The following is a 19,977-nucleotide window of genomic DNA, read 5'->3' on the forward strand; positions in this document are numbered from 1 at the left end:
CTCTTCTCCTCTATTCTCCTCCTCTATTCTCCTCTATTCTCTCCTTCTCTCCTCTATTCTCCTCCCCTCTTCTCCTATATTCTCTCCTCCTCTCCTCTATTCTCTCATCTCCTCTCTTCTCCTCCCCTCTCTTCTCCTCTTCTCTCCTCTCCTCTATTCTCCTCCCCTCTCTTCTCCTCTTCTCTCCTCTCTTCTATTCTCCTCCCCTCTCTTCTCCTCTTCTCTCCTCTCCTCTATTCTCCTCCCCTCTTCTCCTCCCCTCTTCTCCTCTCCTCTCTTCTCCTCCCCTCTCTTCTCCTCTTCTCTCCTCTATTCTCTCATCTCCTCTCTTCTCCTCTCCTCTATTCTCTCCTCTCCTCTATTCTCCTCTCCTCTATTCTCTCCTCTCCTCTATTCTCCTCTATTCTCTCCTCTCCTCTATTCTCCTCTCCTCTATTCTCCTCTATTCTCCTCTCCTCTATTCTCTCCTCTCCTCTATTCTCCTCTCCTCTATTCTCTCCTCTCCTCTATTCTCCTCTATTCTCTCCTCTCCTCTATTCTCCTCTCCTCTATTCTCCTCTCCTCTATTCTCCTCTATTCTCTCCTCGCCTCTCTTCTCCTCTATTCTCCTCCTCTATTCTCTCCTTCTCTCCTCTATTCTCCTCCCCTCTTCTCCTCTATTCTCTCCTCCTCTCCTCTATTCTCTCATCTCCTCTCTTCTCCTCCCCTCTCTTCTCCTCTTCTCTCCTCTCCTCTATTCTCCTCCCCGCTCTTCTGCTCTTCGCTCCTATCCTCTATTCTCCTCCCCTCTCTTCTCCTCTTCTCTCCTCTCCTCTATTCTCCTCCCCTCTTCTCCTCTTCTCTCCTCTCCTCTCTTCTCCTCCCCTCTCTTCTCCTCTTCTCTCCTCTATTCTCTCATCTCCTCTCTTCTCTTCTCCTCTTCTCTCCTCTCCTCTATTCTCCTCCCCTCTTCTCCTCTTCTCTCCTCTATTCTCCTCTCCTCTATTCTCTCCTCTCCTCTATTCTCCTCCCCTCTCCTCTCCTCTATTCTCCTCTCCTCTATTCTCCTCTCCTCTATTCTCCTCTATTCTCCTCTCCTCTATTCTCCTCTCCTCTATTCTCCTCTATTCTCTCCTCGCCTCTCTTCTCCTCTATTCTCCTCCTCTATTCTCTCCTTCTCTCCTCTATTCTCCTCCCCTCTTCTCCTCTATTCTCTCCTCCTCTCCTCTATTCTCTCATCTCCTCTCTTCTCCTCCCCTCTCTTCTCCTCTTCTCTCCTCTCCTCTATTCTCCTCCCCTCTCTTCTGCTCTTCGCTCCTATCCTCTATTCTCCTCCCCTCTCTTCTCCTCTTCTCTCCTCTATTCTCCTCCCCTCTTCTCCTCTTCTCTCCTCTCCTCTCTTCTCCTCCCCTCTCTTCTCCTCTTCTCTCCTCTATTCTCTCATCTCCTCTCTTCTCTTCTCCTCTTCTCTCCTCTCCTCTATTCTCCTCCCCTCTTCTCCTCTTCTCTCTTCTCCTCCCCTCTCTTCTCCTCTTCTCTCCTCTCCTCTATTCTCCTCCCCTCTCTTCTCCTCTATTCTCCTCTCCTCTATTCTCCTCCTCTATTCTCCTCCTCTCCTCTATTCTCCTCCCCTCTCTTCTCCTCTCCTCTGTGAATGAATGGCTTAATTTGAACATCCTCCTCCCCTCCGGTCCTCCTCCCCTCTCTGTCCCCCTCCAGAGAAGAAGCGCTACAGGGAGTCGTACATCAGTGATGACCTGGATGTAGACCCTCCAGGGGGCAGCGAGGGGGGCAGCCCCGGCTTGTCCCGACACTCTACCTCCAGCTCGGGCATCGAGGCAGACCGCGATGCGATACGGCAACACAGCAGCATCTCCATGGAGATGGCGTCCATGGAGGAGGAGACTGGACTGAGGAAGAGGATGGAGAAGTGTTTCAGTTCGGCGGCGAGTCACGGGAGTTCTCACACTTCGGGCGTGGACACGGGCAGTAAAGCACGCACTGATGAAGAGGAGTGGCAGGAGGAAGGTGAGAGAGGAGGTTAGAGTTTAAGGTATCAGTCGAAGTGTGTGTGTGTGTGTGTGTGAGAGAGAGACAGACAGAAAGTGGCAGTCTGGTGTGTATCTTGATGCAGCTTGATCCAATATCTTAGGTCAGGCGACCTTACTCCTACGCAATGTATGGTGTCCATCCACTCTACCTGGAGTGGGTGAAAACAAGCTTTTGTGATGAAATTGAACTTCCTTGTGTTATGAAATACATTTGACCACGACAAATATGATTCTTCGTGTTCTGCATCGTTCAGTGGGGTCTTTCTCTGACGTATCATTCATATTATTAACATTATACCCAACCAGTTGGATTTCCTGACCTAATATATACGAAAATAAGCAGAGCGGTGACAGAGCAGTGCAGCTTTCTCTGCTGTGACTTTTTGAGGATTTGACATGTTGTGGTTGTCTGCAAAGTTGTTTCTGCAGGTCACGAAAAGCAAAATTAACATCATGAGCTGAAATAAATGTTCCTTTGACATTTCAGAGATACGTTTGTTTTTCTGATAAATCTTCGAAAAAGAACAGGAACTTCACATTTAATATGAACAGTGTATAGTAAAATATGCAAATACTAAATGTCATGTCTCAAAATTGATATCTATCTTACCTCTATATTGTTTTATGTCCTCTGGATTTGAGAAGAAAAATGACAAGTTCAACGGTGAGCCTGTCTGTAGAGTTGAGCGGTGAGCCTGTCTGTAGAGTTGAGCGGTGAGCCTGTCTGTAGAGTTGAGCGGTGAGCCTGTCTGTAGAGTTGAGCGGTGAGCCTGTCTGTAGAGGTGAGCGGTGAGCCTGTCTGTAGAGGTGAGCGGTGAGCCTGTCTGTAGAGGTGAGCGGTGAGCCTGTCTGTAGAGGTGAGCGGTGAGCCTGTCTGTAGAGGTGAGCCGTCTGTAGAGTGAGCGGTGAGCCTGTCTGTAGAGGTGAGCGGTGAGCCTGTCTGTAGAGGTGAGCGGTGAGCCTGTCTGTAGAGGTGAGCGGTGAGCCTGTCTGTAGAGGTGAGCGGTGAGCCTGTCTGTAGAGGTGAGCGGTGAGCCTGTCTGTAGAGGTGAGCGGTGAGCCTGTCTGTAGAGGTGAGCGGTGAGCCTGTCTGTAGAGGTGAGCGGTGAGCCTGTCTGTAGAGGTGAGCGGTGAGCCTGTCTGTAGAGGTGAGCGGTGAGCCTGTCTGTAGAGGTGAGCGGTGAGCCTGTCTGTAGAGGTGAGCGGTGAGCCTGTCTGTAGAGGTGAGCGGTGAGCCTGTCTGTAGAGGTGAGCGGTGAGCCTGTCTGTAGAGGTGAGCGGTGAGCCTGTCTGTAGAGGTGAGCGGTGAGCCTGTCTGTAGAGGTGAGCGGTGAGCCTGTCTGTAGAGGTGAGCGGTGAGCCTGTCTGTAGAGGTGAGCGGTGAGCCTGTCTGTAGAGGTGAGCGGTGAGCCTGTCTGTAGAGGTGAGCGGTGAGCCTGTCTGTAGAGGTGAGCGGTGAGCCTGTCTGTAGAGGTGAGCGGTGAGCCTGTCTGTAGAGTTGAGCGGTGAGCCTGTCAGTGGGCCTTAATTCTGACACGATGCTATTCTCCTGATTTATGACCACGTTTTCTTCTCTGCCCTCCATTGATTTAGTCGCCCTGATCTTGACCATCCTACAAGGGTAAAAACTCCAATTAGTTTGGAACGGATTATGATGGAGACATGAGGTTTGAACGATTGGTTTTCTTAGAGGATTGTCTACACAATTAACATATTGTTTTACCCATTGATCAAAATATGTCTTTGATTGGACACCCTACTAGTCTCAATCACTCAACATAAAGATAGGTGTAGAACATCTGCCATGTTACTTGGTGAGTCATCAGAAGTGGAGCAACAGCAACAACATGATTTGTCAGTGTTCTGGAATTCAGTGTTCTGGAATTCAGTGTTCTGGAATTCAGTGTTCTGGAATTCAGTGTTCAGGAAGTATGCTACTGGCATTCATCTCTTATCTTCACAAAAGTTTTAAAGATAAAGATTATGCAAAGATGTTTTACTCCCATCCTCCCACAGCCCACAGAATGACCTGTTTATGGTCTGCTGCCCTGTTACTCAAGTAATACACACACACACACACATGCATACATACACGTACACACACACACATACCTGCAGTTTAGAATAAATACTCCATGTTCAGTTAACTGTGGCTGCGTTCCAATATCCACACTAGAATACCACTTAGAATGCTTGCCAAATACTTTGCTTAATTCTACATGGTATGTTAGTGTGGTTATTAGAACAAAGACATAGTTTTATTTATGGATTCATTCCTCTGTTCCAGAGACACTTTCCATGACAGACTGACCAGGTGAATCACAGTGAAAGCTATGATCCCTTAGTGATGTCACCTGTTGTGTATATCACTTCATTCTAAGTGGAATACTACTGGACACATGGATCGTTCATTCAAAAGTAGTAATTCCACTAAGTATTCTGCTTCTCCTCTCCAGAGACCCAGCAGGCCAGTGTGGACAGTCCAGGAGAGGTTTCCGTGGACGACCCAGAGGAAATGCTGAGATTGGCTGAGCTGATTGAGGGCGTGTCGGTTGATTGTCCCGTGCTCACCTCAGAGACTCATTGTGAAGGTGAGTGAGGTTGATTGTCCCGTGCTCACCTCAGAGACTCATTGTGAAGGTGAGTGAGGTTGATTGTCCCGTGCTCACCTCAGAGACTCATTGTGAAGGTGAGTGAGGTTGATTGTCCCGTGCTCACCTCAGAGACTCATTGTGAAGGTGAGTGAGGTTGATTGTCCCGTGCTCACCCCAGAGACTCATTGTGAAGGTGAGTGAGGTTGATTGTCCCGTGCTCACCTCAGAGACTCATTGTGAAGGTGAGTGAGGTTGATTGTCCCGTGCTCACCTCAGAGACTCATTGTGAAGGTGAGTGAGGTTGATTGTCCCGTGCTCACCCCAGAGACTCATTGTGAAGGTGAGTGAGGTTGATTGTCCCGTGCTCACCCCAGAGACTCATTGTGAAGGTGAGTGAGGTTGATTGTCCCGTGCTCACCCCAGAGACTCATTGTGAAGGTGAGTGAGGTTGATTGTCCCGTGCTCACCTCAGAGACTCATTGTGAAGGTGAGTGAGGTTGATTGTCCCGTGCTCACCTCAGAGACTCATTGTGAAGGTGAGTGAGGTTGATTGTCCCGTGCTCACCCCAGAGACTCATTGTGAAGGTGAGTGAGGTTGATTGTCCCGTGCTCACCCCAGAGACTCATTGTGAAGGTGAGTGAGGTTGATTGTCCCGTGCTCACCCCAGAGACTCATTGTGAAGGTGAGTGAGGTTGATTGTCCCGTGCTCACCTCAGAGACTCATTGTGAAGGTGAGTGAGGTTGATTGTCCCGTGCTCACCCCAGAGACTCATTGTGAAGGTGAGTGAGGTTGATTGTCCCGTGCTCACCCCAGAGACTCATTGTGAAGGTGAGTGAGGTTGATTGTCCCGTGCTCACCCCAGAGACTCATTGTGAAGGTGAGTGAGGTTGATTGTCCCGTGCTCACCCCAGAGACTCATTGTGAAGGTGAGTGAGGTTGATTGTCCCGTGCTCACCCCAGAGACTCATTGTGAAGGTGAGTGAGGTTGATTGTCCCGTGCTCACCTCAGAGACTCATTGTGAAGGTGAGTGAGGTTGTAAGCTATATGAGTTCTTATCACATTATATTGTAAGTATTTTAACAACTGACAACATATAGGACGTTAGAGAAGTGTTTTGAATAACGTACTACCAAAACTTGCATTTGTTCTGTATACACTGCTCAAAAAAATAAAGGGAACACTAAAATAACACATTCTAGATCTGAATGAATGAAATATTCTTATTAAATACTTTTTTCTTTACATAGTTGAATGTGCTGACAACAAAATCACACACAAATTAAATGGAAATCAAATTTATCAACCCATGGAGGTCTGGATTTGGAGTCACAGTCAAAATTAAAGTGGAAAACCACACTACAGGCTGATCCAACTTTGATGTAATGTCCTTAAAACAAGTCAAAATGAGGCTCAGTAGTGTGTGTGGCCTCCACGTGCCTGTATGACCTCCCTACAACGCCTGGGCATGCTCCTGAATAGGTGGCGGATGGTCTCCTGAGGGATCTCCTCCCAGACCTGGACTAAAGCATCCGCCAACTCCTGGACAGTCTGTGGTGCAAAGTGGCGTTGGTGGATGGAGCGAGACATGATGTCCCAGATGTGCTCAATTGGGTTCAGGTCTGGGGAACGGGCGGGCCAGTCCATAGCATCAATGCCTTCCTCTTGCAGGAACTGCGGACACACTCCAGCCACATGAGGTCTAGCATTGTCTTGCATTAGGAGGAACCCAGGGCCAACCGCACCAGCATATGGTCTCACAAGGGGTCTGAGGATCTCATCTCGGTACCTAATGGCAGTCAGGCTACGTCTGGCGAGCCCATGGAGGGCTGTGCGGCCCCCCAAAGAAATGCCACCCCACACCATGACTGACCCACCGCCAAACCGGTCATGCTGGAGGATGTTGCAGGCAGCAGAACGTTCTCCACGGCGTCTCCAGACTCTGTCATGTCTGTCACATGTGCTCAGTGTGAACCTGCTTTCATCTGTGAAGAGCACAGGGCGCCAGTGGCGAATTTGCCAATCTTGGTGTTCTCTGGTAAATGCCAAACGTCCTGCACGGTGTTGGGCTGTAAGCACAACCCCCACCTGTGGACGTCGGGCCCTCATACCACCCTCAGGGAGTCTGTTTCTGACCGTTTGAGCAGACACATGCACATTTGTGGCCTGCTGGAGGTCATTTTGCAGGGCTCTGGCAGTGCTCCTCCTGCTCCTCCTTGCACAAAGGCGGAGGTAGCGGTCCTGCTGCTGGGTTGTTGCCCTCCTACGGCCTCCTCCACGTCTCCTGATGTAGTGGCCTGTCTCCTGGTAGCGCCTCCATGCTCTGGACACTACGCTGACTGACACAGCAAACCTTCTTGCCACAGCTCGCATTGATGTGCCATCCTGGATGAGCTGCACTACCTGAGCCACTTGTGTGGGTTGTAGTCTCCGTCTTATGCTACCACTAGAGTGAAAGCACCGCCAGCATTCAAAAGTGACCAAAACATCAGCCAGGAAGCATAGGAACTGAGAAGTGGTCTGTGGTCACCACCTGCAGAACCACTCCTTTATTGGGGGTGTCTTGCTAATTGCCTATAATTTCCACCTGTTGTCTATTCCATTTGCACAACAGCATGTGAAATTTATTGTCAATCAGTGTTGCTTCCTAAGTGGACAGTTTGATTTCACAGAAGTGTGATTGACTTGGAGTTACATTGTGTTGTTTAAGTGTTCCCTTTATTTTTTTTGAGCAGTGTATATATATCTGGGGGAAAGTACTACTAAATTTTCTACTGAAAATTTAGCAGAGATGAGAGTTTGTTCATAAAGAACATTACAATTGAGTCTCATATATGCCACCTAGTGGCCTGGGAATGATATGATATTTCAGATTCTTGCATTCCTGAATTGAAATGTGAGTGTAAAATGGTGTCCAAATACCTGCCTCTAGCTGACAACAGTGATGTCATTTTAACAGGATTCAAGGGGGATCAGGTAGACAGAGATGAAGACCTGGTGACACTACGCAGCAAAGATACCCTGGGACAGGTAAGACCCCTATCCTCCTCCTCGATCTTCCTCTTCTTCCTCCTCCTCCTTTCTCAGGATACTCCATGTTTCCTCTCCTTCCATCACTTATTACTTTCATAAACTCACTCTCTCGCTTTCTTTCTCTCTCTCTGTATTGCAGATCCTGAAGTCAAGATCCCATTGCGTGGACCGCCACAGCCAGAGTCTGGATGACGTTCGCCTCTTCGCCCCCCTCGGCACGACTCTACCCCCTGACTCCTCCCACAGCTACACCTTTGGCCTGCCCCTCCCGGACTCCCAGAGTAACGCTAAGAGCCCCCCAGGGTGTAACAACGGGGGCTACTATCTCCCCATCCACTGCCCGGCTAAGGGCACCTTCTATGGACACAGGTCTATGAACTGCCTGTCTCTGGATCTACTGGGAGACGAACAGCTGTTGGAGTTTATACTGTAGAACAACACAGAGGACCAATGTCCTTCTTCAAGCCTATTCTCTACCTACATCCCCCTCCAATGAAACTGTAGGATACAGGGGAGTGGCTGCATGCAGCGAGAGTTCTAACTGTAGAACGTAACGTTTTTACACAACCGGGCCGAACTGTACTGTGCTGGCCTGGTTACATCAAGGACCATGGATGGCCCTCTTCATGCCTGTGCTCTACTGTATGACTCAGATACAGGGGAGAGACTGCACAGAGATGTTGGAGGACTTTATGGACCTTTTTAAGAGGAGAGAAGAAGTCTGACATCGATTGGTATTGGTAGCATTCATTGTGAAACGGAAGGAGGCCATCGCCTTCAATAATCATCCCAATACAGACCATACTCTACATATTTATTGAACATGTTTGATACTTTTTGTTTTACCTTTTGTAGATACTTTGTACATAATTGTCTTATATTTTCAACTATTTTACAATATTTTTTACTTTGAGGTACTAACACATTGTAACCATATCAATAACTGTAAATTATACACAGCTGTATGTAAATAGGGGTGAACATTGCATTTCTTCAGTTTCTTAATTGGTGTTTGTGTGAATCGTGGCATAGTTTGAACCAGGAGTATCTCTAGAAGTACTTTATGGTCTGTTGTGAAGAGCAAAGGACTTTACTGCACGTTGACATCCTGAGTAAATTTAAATGTATCATCATTACATTATTAAAAATAACCAACAGCATTTTTAATCTTATGTTTTGCTTTTGTTTCCCTTGTATGTCAGTTTGTCTATAAAAACGAATGCTCTGAAATGAACATCACATATACAAGATGGTGTATTTTGTCGTGATGATATTACAAGTCTGCCATAGCTGCAACAATGTATTGTCCTTTTTTTAAAATCTAAAACTCAAAAAATGAAAATGTAAAAAACAGTTCAACATGCTTGCACTGTTTGTCAATCTTACATTCACTCCTGTGTCAAACTACCTGTGTATTAAATATATTTCTAAATGTTTTCTTTCTATACTAAAAGTAAAAACCTATAAGTAGAGCAGCACATTACTATGAACTATTTCTGTGATTGTCTTCATGCACACTGGAATGATTATATAAATAAAGCAATGATGACAAATCTCTCCGTACGTTGCTCAACGCACATATTAGGGTCAAATCAAATCAAATGTTATTGGTCACATACACATATTTAGCAGATGTTATTGCGGGTGTAGCGAAATGCTTTTGTTCCTAGTTCCAACAGTGCAGTATTATCTAACAATTCCCAACAATACACAAATCAGTTGTCTTTTATATTGGTCCATTACCTCTTTGTTACTGTAGTGTGTGAATGGTGCACTTTGGATTAGCTACGATAAGCCTAAATACTGATCTCTTTTTTGATACAATACATTCAATGGCAGTGATATTCAAAGTCGGTTGCGACCCCTAGTGGGGCTGAGGGGAAACTGCAGTGGTGTCGCCAAACAAACATTTAAGAGTATGGATTATTGTATGGGACAATATACGTTTTTGAGAAAGATATTTAGAAAAATTTCATTTGATGAAATGTATTTATTGGTTTCTTTTCATTTTGATAAGAGAAATGTTATGAATTGAAGGTTATTTGATGTAAAAATCGAATGCACTGATTTTAAGGTCATGAGTTTGAAATTATATTGGCATGGGGTGATGTCATTAGGAAATTATTGTGAAAAAAAATTTGGTCCCCAGAAATTCTGTCAGAAATAAATGGGGTTCCCGCTGAAAACGTTTTGAACGCCACTGGTCTATGGAATGATCTTAATACTAATCCAAGGAAATAGTGACATTATTTCTCCAGTTTATTTGCCAGTTATTTTGCCAGTTTTTGAATGTTTTGCTCAAGAACACTCTCCTTCCAATGAAAGGCATAACTATTGTAGTGATTGATAGTAGAAACAAATACACCAGGTGAGTTATAGTGGTGTCTATTGGTGCCATCTATTGGCATCTATTGGTGCATTGTATTGGTGCGTGTTCTATTGGTGTGTGTTGTATTGGTGTGTGTTGTATTGGTGTATATTGTATTGGTGTATATTGTTATATGCGTTGATGCTGAAAAGTATCTCCTGATCCACTGAATCTCAACAGATCACATGAGCTTCATATGTGACCCAATGCATTTACTGCTACTCCTGCAATCGCCCTTCCTCTCAACCACCCAACACAATCAGTCTGATGTCCTGCCTCAACCACCCAACACAACCAGTCTGACTGTCCTGCCTCAACCACCCAACACAATCAGTCTGACTGTCCTGCCTCAACCCCCCAACACAATCAGTCTGATGTCCTGCCTCAACCACCCAACACAACCAGTCTGACTGTCCTGCCTCAACCCCCCAACACAATCAGTCTGATGTCCTGCCTCAACCACCCAACACAACCAGTCTGACTGTCCTGCCTCAACCACCCAACACAATCAGTCTGATGTCCTGCCTCAACCACCCAACACAACCAGTCTGACTGTCCTGCCTCAACCACCCAACACAATCAGTCTGACTGTCCTGCCTCAACCACCCAACACAATCAGTCTGATGTCCTGCCTCAACCACCCAACACAACCAGTCTGACTGTCCTGCCTCAACCACCCAACACAATCAGTCTGACTGTCCTGCCTCAACCCCCCAACACAATCAGTCTGACTGTCCTGCCTCAACCACCCAACACAATCAGTCTGATGTCCTGCCTCAACCCCCCAACACAACCAGTCTGACTGTCCTGCCTCAACCACCCAACACAATCAGTCTGACTGTCCTGCCTCAACCACCCAACACAATCAGTCTGACTGTCCTGCCTCAACCACCCAACACAATCAGTCTGATGTCCTGCCTCAACCCCCAACACAATCAGTCTGACTGTCCTGCCTCAACCACCCAACACAATCAGTCTGATGTCCTGCCTCAACCCCCCAACACAACCAGTCTGACTGTCCTGCCTCAACCACCCAACACAATCAGTCTGATGTCCTGCCTCAACCACCCAACACAATCAGACTGTCCTGCCTCAACCACCCAACACAATCAGTCTGATGTCCTGCCTCAACCCCCCAACACAACCAGTCTGACTGTCCTGCCTCAACCACCCAACACAATCAGTCTGATGTCCTGCCTCAACCCCCCAACACAACCAGTCTGATGTCCTGCCTCAACCACCCAACACAATCAGTCTGATGTCCTGCCTCAACCACCCAACACAATCAGTCTGACTGTCCTGCCTCAACCACCCAACACAATCAGTCTGATGTCCTGCCTCAACCCCCCAACACAACCAGTCTGACTGTCCTGCCTCAACCACCCAACACAATCAGTCTGACTGTCCTGCCTCAACCACCCAACACAATCAGTCTGATGTCCTGCCTCAACCACCCAACACAATCAGTCTGATGTCCTGCCTCAACCCCCCAACACAATCAGTCTGACTGTCCTGCCTCAACCACCCAACACAATCAGTCTGATGTCCTGCCTCAACCCCCCAACACAACCAGTCTGACTGTCCTGCCTCAACCACCCAACACAATCAGTCTGATGTCCTGCCTCAACCACCCAACACAATTAGTCTGATGTCCTGCCTCAACCACCCAACACAATCAGTCTGATGTCCTGCCTCAACCACCCAACACAATCAGACTGTCCTGCCTCAACCACCCAACACAATCAGTCTGATGTCTTGCCTCAACCCCCCAACACAATCAGTCTGACTGTCCTGCCTCAACCACCCAACACAATCAGTCTGATGTCCTGCCTCAACCCCCCAACACAATCAGTCTGATGTCCTGCCTCAACCACCCAACACAATCAGTCTGATGTCCTGCCTCAACCACCCAACACAATCAGTCTGATGTCCTGCCTCAACCCCCCAACACAACCAGTCTGACTGTCCTGCCTCAACCACCCAACACAATCAGTCTGATGTCCTGCCTCAACCACCCAACACAATCAGTCTGATGTCCTGCCTCAACCCCCCAACACAATCAGTCTGATGTCCTGCCTCAACCCCCCAACACAATCAGTCTGACTGTCCTGCCTCAACCCCCCAACACAATCAGTCTGATGTCCTGCCTCAACCCCCCAACACAATCAGTGTGATGTCCTGCCTCAACCACCCAACACAATCAGTCTGACTGTCCTGCCTCAACCACCCAACACAATCAGTCTGATGTCCTGCCTCAACCACCCAACACAATCAGTCTGATGTCCTGCCTCAACCCCCCAACACAACCAGTCTGACTGTCCTGCCTCAACCACCCAACACAATCAGTCTGATGTCCTGCCTCAACCACCCAACACAATCAGTCTGATGTCCTGCCTCAACCACCCAACACAATCAGTCTGATGTCCTGCCTCAACCACCCAACACAATCAGACTGTCCTGCCTCAACCACCCAACACAATCAGTCTGATGTCCTGCCTCAACCACCCAACACAATCAGTCTGATTTCCTGCCTCAACCACCCAACACAATCAGTCTGATGTCCTGCCTCAACCACCCAACACAATCAGTCTGATGTCCTGCCTCAACCCCCCAACACAATCAGTCTGATGTCTTGCCTCAACCCCCCAACACAATCAGTCTGATGTCCTGCCTCAACCCCCCAACACAATCAGTCTGATGTCCTGCCTCAACCCCCCAACACAATCAGTCTGATGTCCTGCCTCAACCACCCAACACAACCAGTCTGACTGTCCTGCCTCAACCACCCAACACAATCAGTCTGATGTCCTGCCTCAACCACCCAACACAATCAGTCTGATGTCCTGCCTCAACCACCCACAACAATCAGTCTGATGTCCTGCCTCAACCACCCAACACAATCAGTCTGACTGTCCTGCCTCACCACCCAACACAATCAGTCTGATGTCCTGCCTCAACCCCCCAACACAATCAGTCTGATGTCCTGCCTCAACCACTCAACACAATCAATCTGATGTCCTGCCTCAACCACTCAACACAATCAATCTGACTGTCCTGCCTCAACCACCCAACACAATCAGTCTGATGTCCTGCCTCAACCACCCAACACAATCAGTCTGATGTCCTGCCTCAACCACCCAACACAATCAGTCTGATGTCCTGCCTCAACCACCCAACACAATCAGTCTGATGTCCTGCCTCAACCACCCAACACAATCAGTCTGATGTCCTGCCTCAACCCCCCAACACAATCAGTCTGATGTCCTGCCTCAACCCCCCAACACAATCAGTCTGATGTCCTGCCTCAACCCCCCAACACAATCAGTCTAATGTCCTGCCTCAACCACTCAACACAATCAATCTGATGTCCTGCCTCAACCACCCAACACAATCAGTCTGACTGTCCTGCCTCAACCACCCAACACAATCAGTCTGATGTCCTGCCTCAACCACCCAACACAATCAGTCTGATGTCCTGCCTCAACCACCCAACACAATCAGTCTGATGTCCTGCCTCAACCCCCCAACACAATCAGTCTGATGTCCTGCCTCAACCACCCAACACAATCAGTCTGATGTCCTGCCTCAACCACCCAACACAATCAGTCTGATGTCCTGCCTCAACCACCCAACACAATCAGTCTGATGTCCTGCCTCAACCACCCAACACAATCAGTCTGATGTCCTGCCTCAACCCCCCAACACAATCAGTCTGATGTCCTGCCTCAACCACCCAACACAATCAGTCTGACTGTCCTGCCTCAACCCCCCAACACAATCAGTCTGACTGTCCTGCATTTTGCACCAAGTGCACCTGCCATTAATAGAGCGAGAGAAAGAGAGGGGGAAAGGTTTTGTATCTGACAATAATTATTTTGGGCTTCCGAGTGGTGCAGTGATCTAAGGCACTGCATCTCAGTGCAAGAGGCGTCACTACAGTTCCTGTTTCGAATCCAGGCCGTGTCACATCCGGCTGTGATTGGGAGTCCCATAGGGCGGCCCACAATTGGCCCAGCGTCGTCCGGGTTTGGCCGGGGTAGGCCATCATTGTAAATAGAATTTGTTCTTAACTGACTTGCCTAGTTAAATAAAGGTTACATGTGAGTGGTCAGTGGTGTGGGTATGTCTCAGATTAGGGATGTTTGAAATATAGAACACTTTTTCACTTGCAGGTAATATATATAGAGAGTTGTGTAGAGTACAATAATTCCTTCTTCTCAGGTTAAGTGAGCCACATGTATTTATATACATATTTGCAAATATGGTGCAGTTGGGCTAGTTTGAAGCTTTGGGTTGCTAAAAAGTGTATTTCTCTCGCGAGAGTTGCGTTTGGCAACGGTGAGTGACGTATCAGGAAGTTTACATACCGACAAGAAGTCATGTGTGAATCTTTGTGAACAAATTGAAGTAGGCTTTTGAAATGTCTTCTATTTTAATCAATGCCCTTTTATCAAGTTGCCATGATCCGGATACTTTGTTTAACACGTTGTGCTGGCCAACTGACTCGTGGCCGGACACAGAAAGAGTAGAGGCACTGACAACGTTTATTGACGGAATTGGTAAACTACCCCAGTCTGACACATCTGACGATGGCGACAAAGTTGCATTTTCTACTGCAAAAAGAGACATCTTTCTCCGAAAAGTTGAATCGATCATTTGGACACAATGTTTACCAGTTCTCTTGAAAGTCTCTAACGGAAACGGGGCATGCAAAGGTAAACGTGTGCAAGATGGAAGGGCTGAAATCACCATCGCTGTGTGCAGGCTTCTTTCTGTCTGCATCAACACACTGTGTGACACGGCAGTTTCGGGGCGAGTCGCCCGCGCTGTCCTGCCATCCTTCCAGCGGCCAGACGGGGAGACGGAGGAAGAGCTTCCCGGACAGGGTGAGGGGCGGCTGGGTATCGACGTGGCTATCGAAGCCATGTCAGTCATCCTACCCACTCTCTCATCCAACGAAGAATTGACCACGTCGATCCTCTCATCTGCCCTGTCCTGTATCAAGACGTTATCGGATGCTCTGGTCTCCAAAATCACCGTTCGGCTTATTTTCACTCTCCTCAACTGCTACAGCGAGGATGGGATAGCGAGTAAACTCCAGTTCATTTTAGAGGATTTGTGTAGCTGGCACAAGAGTGACAGCTCAAACACGGACTCGCCTGTGGTGACAGAACGCACTTTGCTGTGTTTAACAACTCTCTCGGACTATCTCTTCTCTCCGGCTAAACTACAGCAACACACCCTTCCTCAAAGTCTGAGCTATACTCGACCAGACCCTCGTCGTTCTCTGCAGTTCTGGAGGATTCTACAAGATGGACTGACGCACAAAGACAACGTGTCCCGGAAGCGGGCGTTGTACCTGCTGAAAAGGTGTGTCGCTCTGTCAGAGGATGAGGCGGTTGACTTTCCAAGCAGTTCAGTGTCAAGTGAAGGTAAGATGCTGATACATGTGACTGACATTCAGACAGACAAGCTTGATTATAATATTAACCATATTAAAATATTTTCTTCACCATACAGAATAATACTCAAGTCTCTAAAACTGTATAGTGTAACCTAATTGTAACTATGTGAGTCCTTTGCAGTTAATGAGGAGATCATATTCAGATGGGCCCCAGACAGATGCAAGCTGCTCAGAGAGTTCTGGGAGGACTATGCCTTGGTTATGGAGACACTGGAGGAGAACCAGGTAAGATATAATATGGATAGCACTTGCTATGAAACCCCTCTTCATAATGCATTATACATTTATAACACCATTATGACGTCGTAAAGAACTATTACCTTTCCTCTGTGTTGTGTAGATTCATGTGGTCCGCCCTGTGCTCAACAGAATCCATACGTTGATCCAAACAGCAGCGAATGATAGTCAAGGTGATGTGTGTGTGTGTGTGTCTCTCTCAACCATAAGGTGACAACCTAAACCTTTTAAATACTAAATACTGCCTACCAATCGTCCGTCTGTCTTCTCTCAGGCGTCAGTCTGTTCCACCCGTCATGGCTGCTGGGTGTGTACCAGCGTATGTTCCACAGTGAGAACAAGTCCGTCATGAGAGAGGGAGTGGATCACCTGCTGGAACTCCAGGTGCTCCGACGTCCTGCCTTCGCCCTGGCCTTCTCACAGGTACTTGGTACAGTTGTCAGTCAGTGTTAGAACATCAACCCAGACTCCAGGTGCTCTGACGCCCTGCCTTCGCCCTGGCCTTCTCACAGGTACCTGGTACAGTTGTCAGTCAGTGTTAGAACATCAACCCAGACTCCAGGTGCTCTGACGTCATGCCTTCGCCCTGCCTTCGCCCTGGCCTTCTCACAGGTACCTGGTACAGTTGTCAGTCAGTGTTAGAACATCAACCCAGACTCCAGGTGCTCTGACGCCCTGCCTTCGCCCTGGCCTTCTCACAGGTACCTGGTACAGTTGTCAGTCAGTGTTAGAACATCAACCCAGACTCCAGGTGCTCTGACGCCCTGCCTTCGCCCTGGCCTTCTCACAGGTACCTGGTACAGTTGTCAGTCAGTGTTAGAACATCAACCCAGACTCCAGGTGCTCTGACGTCATGCCTTCGCCCTGCCTTCGCCCTGGCCTTCTCACAGGTACCTGGTACAGTTGTCAGTCAGTGTTAGAACATCAACCCAGACTCCAGGTGCTCTGACGCCCTGCCTTCGCCCTGGCCTTCTCACAGGTACCTGGTACAGTTGTCAGTCAGTGTTAGAACATCAACCCAGACTGACCTAATTCTATTTTTTCCCTTTTCTATGTTATTAGTTTATGTTTATTTTATTTATTTAACCCTTATTTTACCAGGGAAGTTGAATGAGAACACATTCTCATTTACAGCAGTGACCTGGGGAATAGTTACAGGGGAGAGGAGGGGGATGAATGAGCTGATGATTAGGGGATGATGGGGATGATTAGGTGACCGTGATGATATGAGGGCCAGATTGGGAATGTACTGGCCAATAGTCAGCAACTTCCTTTTCAGTAGTGGTGTATTTGCGGTCGTTGTTTAGTTTGTTGTGTTGGTGGGTGAGATGATGAGGGACAGTAGGGGGTTAGTGTATGAGAGATTGACCTCTTCTTATCCTTTGTTCCTCAGTTCATTGTGGGTCCTTTTATGGATGTGATGTCTGAAAGCTCCCTCTTTCACAGGTGAGCCAGCGCTCATAGCAGCACAACAGCAAAACACAATATTGATTTATAGACTCATAGATGATGCAGTTTCTGCTAGTGATGAAGTAGTGAGTTGGGCCTATTTAGAGTGACTGTTGAGGAGGGGTATGTCTCCTAATCTCCAGGACTGCAGGACAGAGTGTAGGAGAGTGTCCTGAGCTGGGAGGCAAGCTGCAGGTCTTCATGGTCACGTTCTTCAGCAGCCTGCCACAGGAGAACAGAGGTACTGTAACAGAGATTCTTCACAGGGCACTGAATAACCCGGGCCATGTTCAGTAGGATACACCGTAGCACAACCTTTTGCAGAGGAAAATCTGGGTTCTTATTATTGGACAAATTCATGTACATTTCAAAAAAGTTTTCTACCAACTGAACTTGAGCCAGATGTTTGTACTGCAGCTTGTGGTAACAGTAATGACTGTTCATCAGAGATGGTGTAATGTTGATCCTCTGTCTCCACAGGTCCTGTGTTGCTGCAGCTTGTTGTAACAGTAATGACTGTTCATCAGAGATGGTGTAATGTTGATCCTCTGTCTCCACAGGTCCTGTGTTGCTGCAGCTTGTTGTAACAGTAATGACTGTTCATCAGAGATGGTGTAATGTTGATCCTCTGTCTCCCCAGGTCCTGTGTTGCTGCAGCTTGTTGTAACAGTAATGACTGTTCATCAGAGATGGTGTAATGTTGATCCTCTGTCTCCACAGGTCCTGTGTTGCTGCAGCTTGTTGTAACAGTAATGACTGTTCATCAGAGATGGTGTAATGTTGATCCTCTGTCTCCACAGGTCCTGTGTTGCTGCAGCTTGTTGTAACAGTAATGACTGTTCATCAGAGATGGTGTAATGTTGATCCTCTGTCTCCCCAGGTCCTGTGTTGCTGCAGCTTGTTGTAACAGTAATGACTGTTCATCAGAGATGGTGTAATGTTGATCCTCTGTCTCCACAGGTCCTGTGTTGCTGCAGCTTGTTGTAACAGTAATGACTGTTCATCAGAGATGGTGTAATGTTGATCCTCTGTCTCCACAGGTCCTGTGTTGCTGCAGCTTGTTGTAACAGTAATGACTGTTCATCAGAGATGGTGTAATGTTGATCCTCTGTCTCCCCAGGTCCTGTGTTGCTGCAGCTTGTTGTAACAGTAATGACTGTTCATCAGAGATGGTGTAATGTTGATCCTCTGTCTCCACAGGTCCTGTGTTGCTGCAGCTTGTTGTAACAGTAATGACTGTTCATCAGAGATGGTGTAATGTTGATCCTCTGTCTCCCCAGGTCCTGTGTTGCTGCAGCTTGTTGTAACAGTAATGACTGTTCATCAGAGATGGTGTAATGTTGATCCTCTGTCTCCCCAGGTCCTGTGTTGCTGCAGCTTGTTGTAACAGTAATGACTGTTCATCAGAGATGGTGTAATGTTGATCCTCTGTCTCCACAGGTCCTGTGTTGCTGCAGCTTGTTGTAACAGTAATGACTGTTCATCAGAGATGGTGTAATGTTGATCCTCTGTCTCCCCAGGTCCTGTGTTGCTGCAGCTTGTTGTAACAGTAATGACTGTTCATCAGAGATGGTGTAATGTTGATCCTCTGTCTCCCCAGGTCCTGTGTTGCTGCAGCTTGTTGTAACAGTAATGACTGTTCATCAGAGATGGTGTAATGTTGATCCTCTGTCTCCACAGGTCCTGTGTTGCTGCAGCTTGTTGTAACAGTAATGACTGTTCATCAGAGATGGTGTAATGTTGATCCTCTGTCTCCCCAGGTCCTGTGTTGCTGCAGCTTGTTGTAACAGTAATGACTGTTCATCAGAGATGGTGTAATGTTGATCCTCTGTCTCCACAGGTCCTGTGTTGCTGCAGCTTGTTGTAACAGTAATGACTGTTCATCAGAGATGGTGTAATGTTGATCCTCTGTCTCCACAGGTCCTGTGTTGCTGCAGCTTGTTGTAACAGTAATGACTGTTCATCAGAGATGGTGTAATGTTGATCCTCTGTCTCCACAGGTCCTGTGTTGCTGCAGCTTGTGGTAACAGTAATGACTGTTCATCAGAGATGGTGTAATGTTGATCCTCTGTCTCCCCAGGTCCTGTGTTGCTGCAGCTTGTTGTAACAGTAATGACTGTTCATCAGAGATGGTGTAATGTTGATCCTCTGTCTCCACAGGTCCTGTGTTGCTGCAGCTTGTGGTAACAGTAATGACTGTTCATCAGAGATGGTGTAATGTTGATCCTCTGTCTCCCCAGGTCCTGTGTTGCTGCAGCTTGTTGTAACAGTAATGACTGTTCATCAGAGATGGTGTAATGTTGATCCTCTGTCTCCCCAGGTCCTGTGTTGCTGCAGCTTGTTGTAACAGTAATGACTGTTCATCAGAGATGGTGTAATGTTGATCCTCTGTCTCCACAGGTCCTGTGTTGCTGCAGCTTGTTGTAACAGTAATGACTGTTCATCAGAGATGGTGTAATGTTGATCCTCTGTCTCCACAGGTCCTGTGTTGCTGCAGCTTGTTGTAACAGTAATGACTGTTCATCAGAGATGGTGTAATGTTGATCCTCTGTCTCCACAGGTCCTGTGTTGCTGCAGCTTGTTGTAACAGTAATGACTGTTCATCAGAGATGGTGTAATGTTGATCCTCTGTCTCCCCAGGTCCTGTGTTGCTGCAGCTTGTTGTAACAGTAATGACTGTTCATCAGAGATGGTGTAATGTTGATCCTCTGTCTCCACAGGTCCTGTGTTGCTGCAGCTTGTTGTAATAGTAATGACTGTTCATCAGAGATGGTGTAATGTTGATCCTCTGTCTCCCCAGGT

At 47.5% G+C, this 19,977-nt stretch overlaps 2 protein-coding genes across 2 annotated transcripts in view; both read left to right on the forward strand.

Annotated features, from left to right (window-relative positions):
- The window catches only part of LOC120037504 (FERM domain-containing protein 6-like), a 42,391-nt gene extending 33,055 nt beyond the window's left edge, over positions 1–9,336 (forward strand). Inside the window, exons 12-15 of the mRNA XM_038983534.1 lie at positions 1,699–2,007; positions 4,487–4,621; positions 7,584–7,654; positions 7,797–9,336. Of these exons, the coding sequence (XP_038839462.1) occupies positions 1,699–2,007; positions 4,487–4,621; positions 7,584–7,654; positions 7,797–8,090 (809 nt within the window). The 3' untranslated portion in view covers positions 8,091–9,336. The remainder of the gene's footprint in view (positions 1–1,698; positions 2,008–4,486; positions 4,622–7,583; positions 7,655–7,796) is intronic.
- Positions 9,337–14,382: 5,046 nt separating this feature from the next.
- LOC120037503 (probable methyltransferase TARBP1) overlaps positions 14,383–19,977 on the forward strand; it is a 49,188-nt gene continuing 43,593 nt past the window's right edge. Inside the window, exons 1-6 of the mRNA XM_038983533.1 lie at positions 14,383–15,457; positions 15,611–15,714; positions 15,830–15,899; positions 16,001–16,149; positions 17,120–17,172; positions 17,319–17,416. Coding sequence (XP_038839461.1) covers positions 14,446–15,457; positions 15,611–15,714; positions 15,830–15,899; positions 16,001–16,149; positions 17,120–17,172; positions 17,319–17,416 — 1,486 coding nt within the window. The 5' untranslated portion in view covers positions 14,383–14,445. The remainder of the gene's footprint in view (positions 15,458–15,610; positions 15,715–15,829; positions 15,900–16,000; positions 16,150–17,119; positions 17,173–17,318; positions 17,417–19,977) is intronic.

Source organism: Salvelinus namaycush, unplaced genomic scaffold (assembly GCF_016432855.1).
Source record: "Salvelinus namaycush isolate Seneca unplaced genomic scaffold, SaNama_1.0 Scaffold173, whole genome shotgun sequence".
NCBI classification, from domain to species: Eukaryota; Metazoa; Chordata; class Actinopteri; order Salmoniformes; family Salmonidae; genus Salvelinus; species Salvelinus namaycush.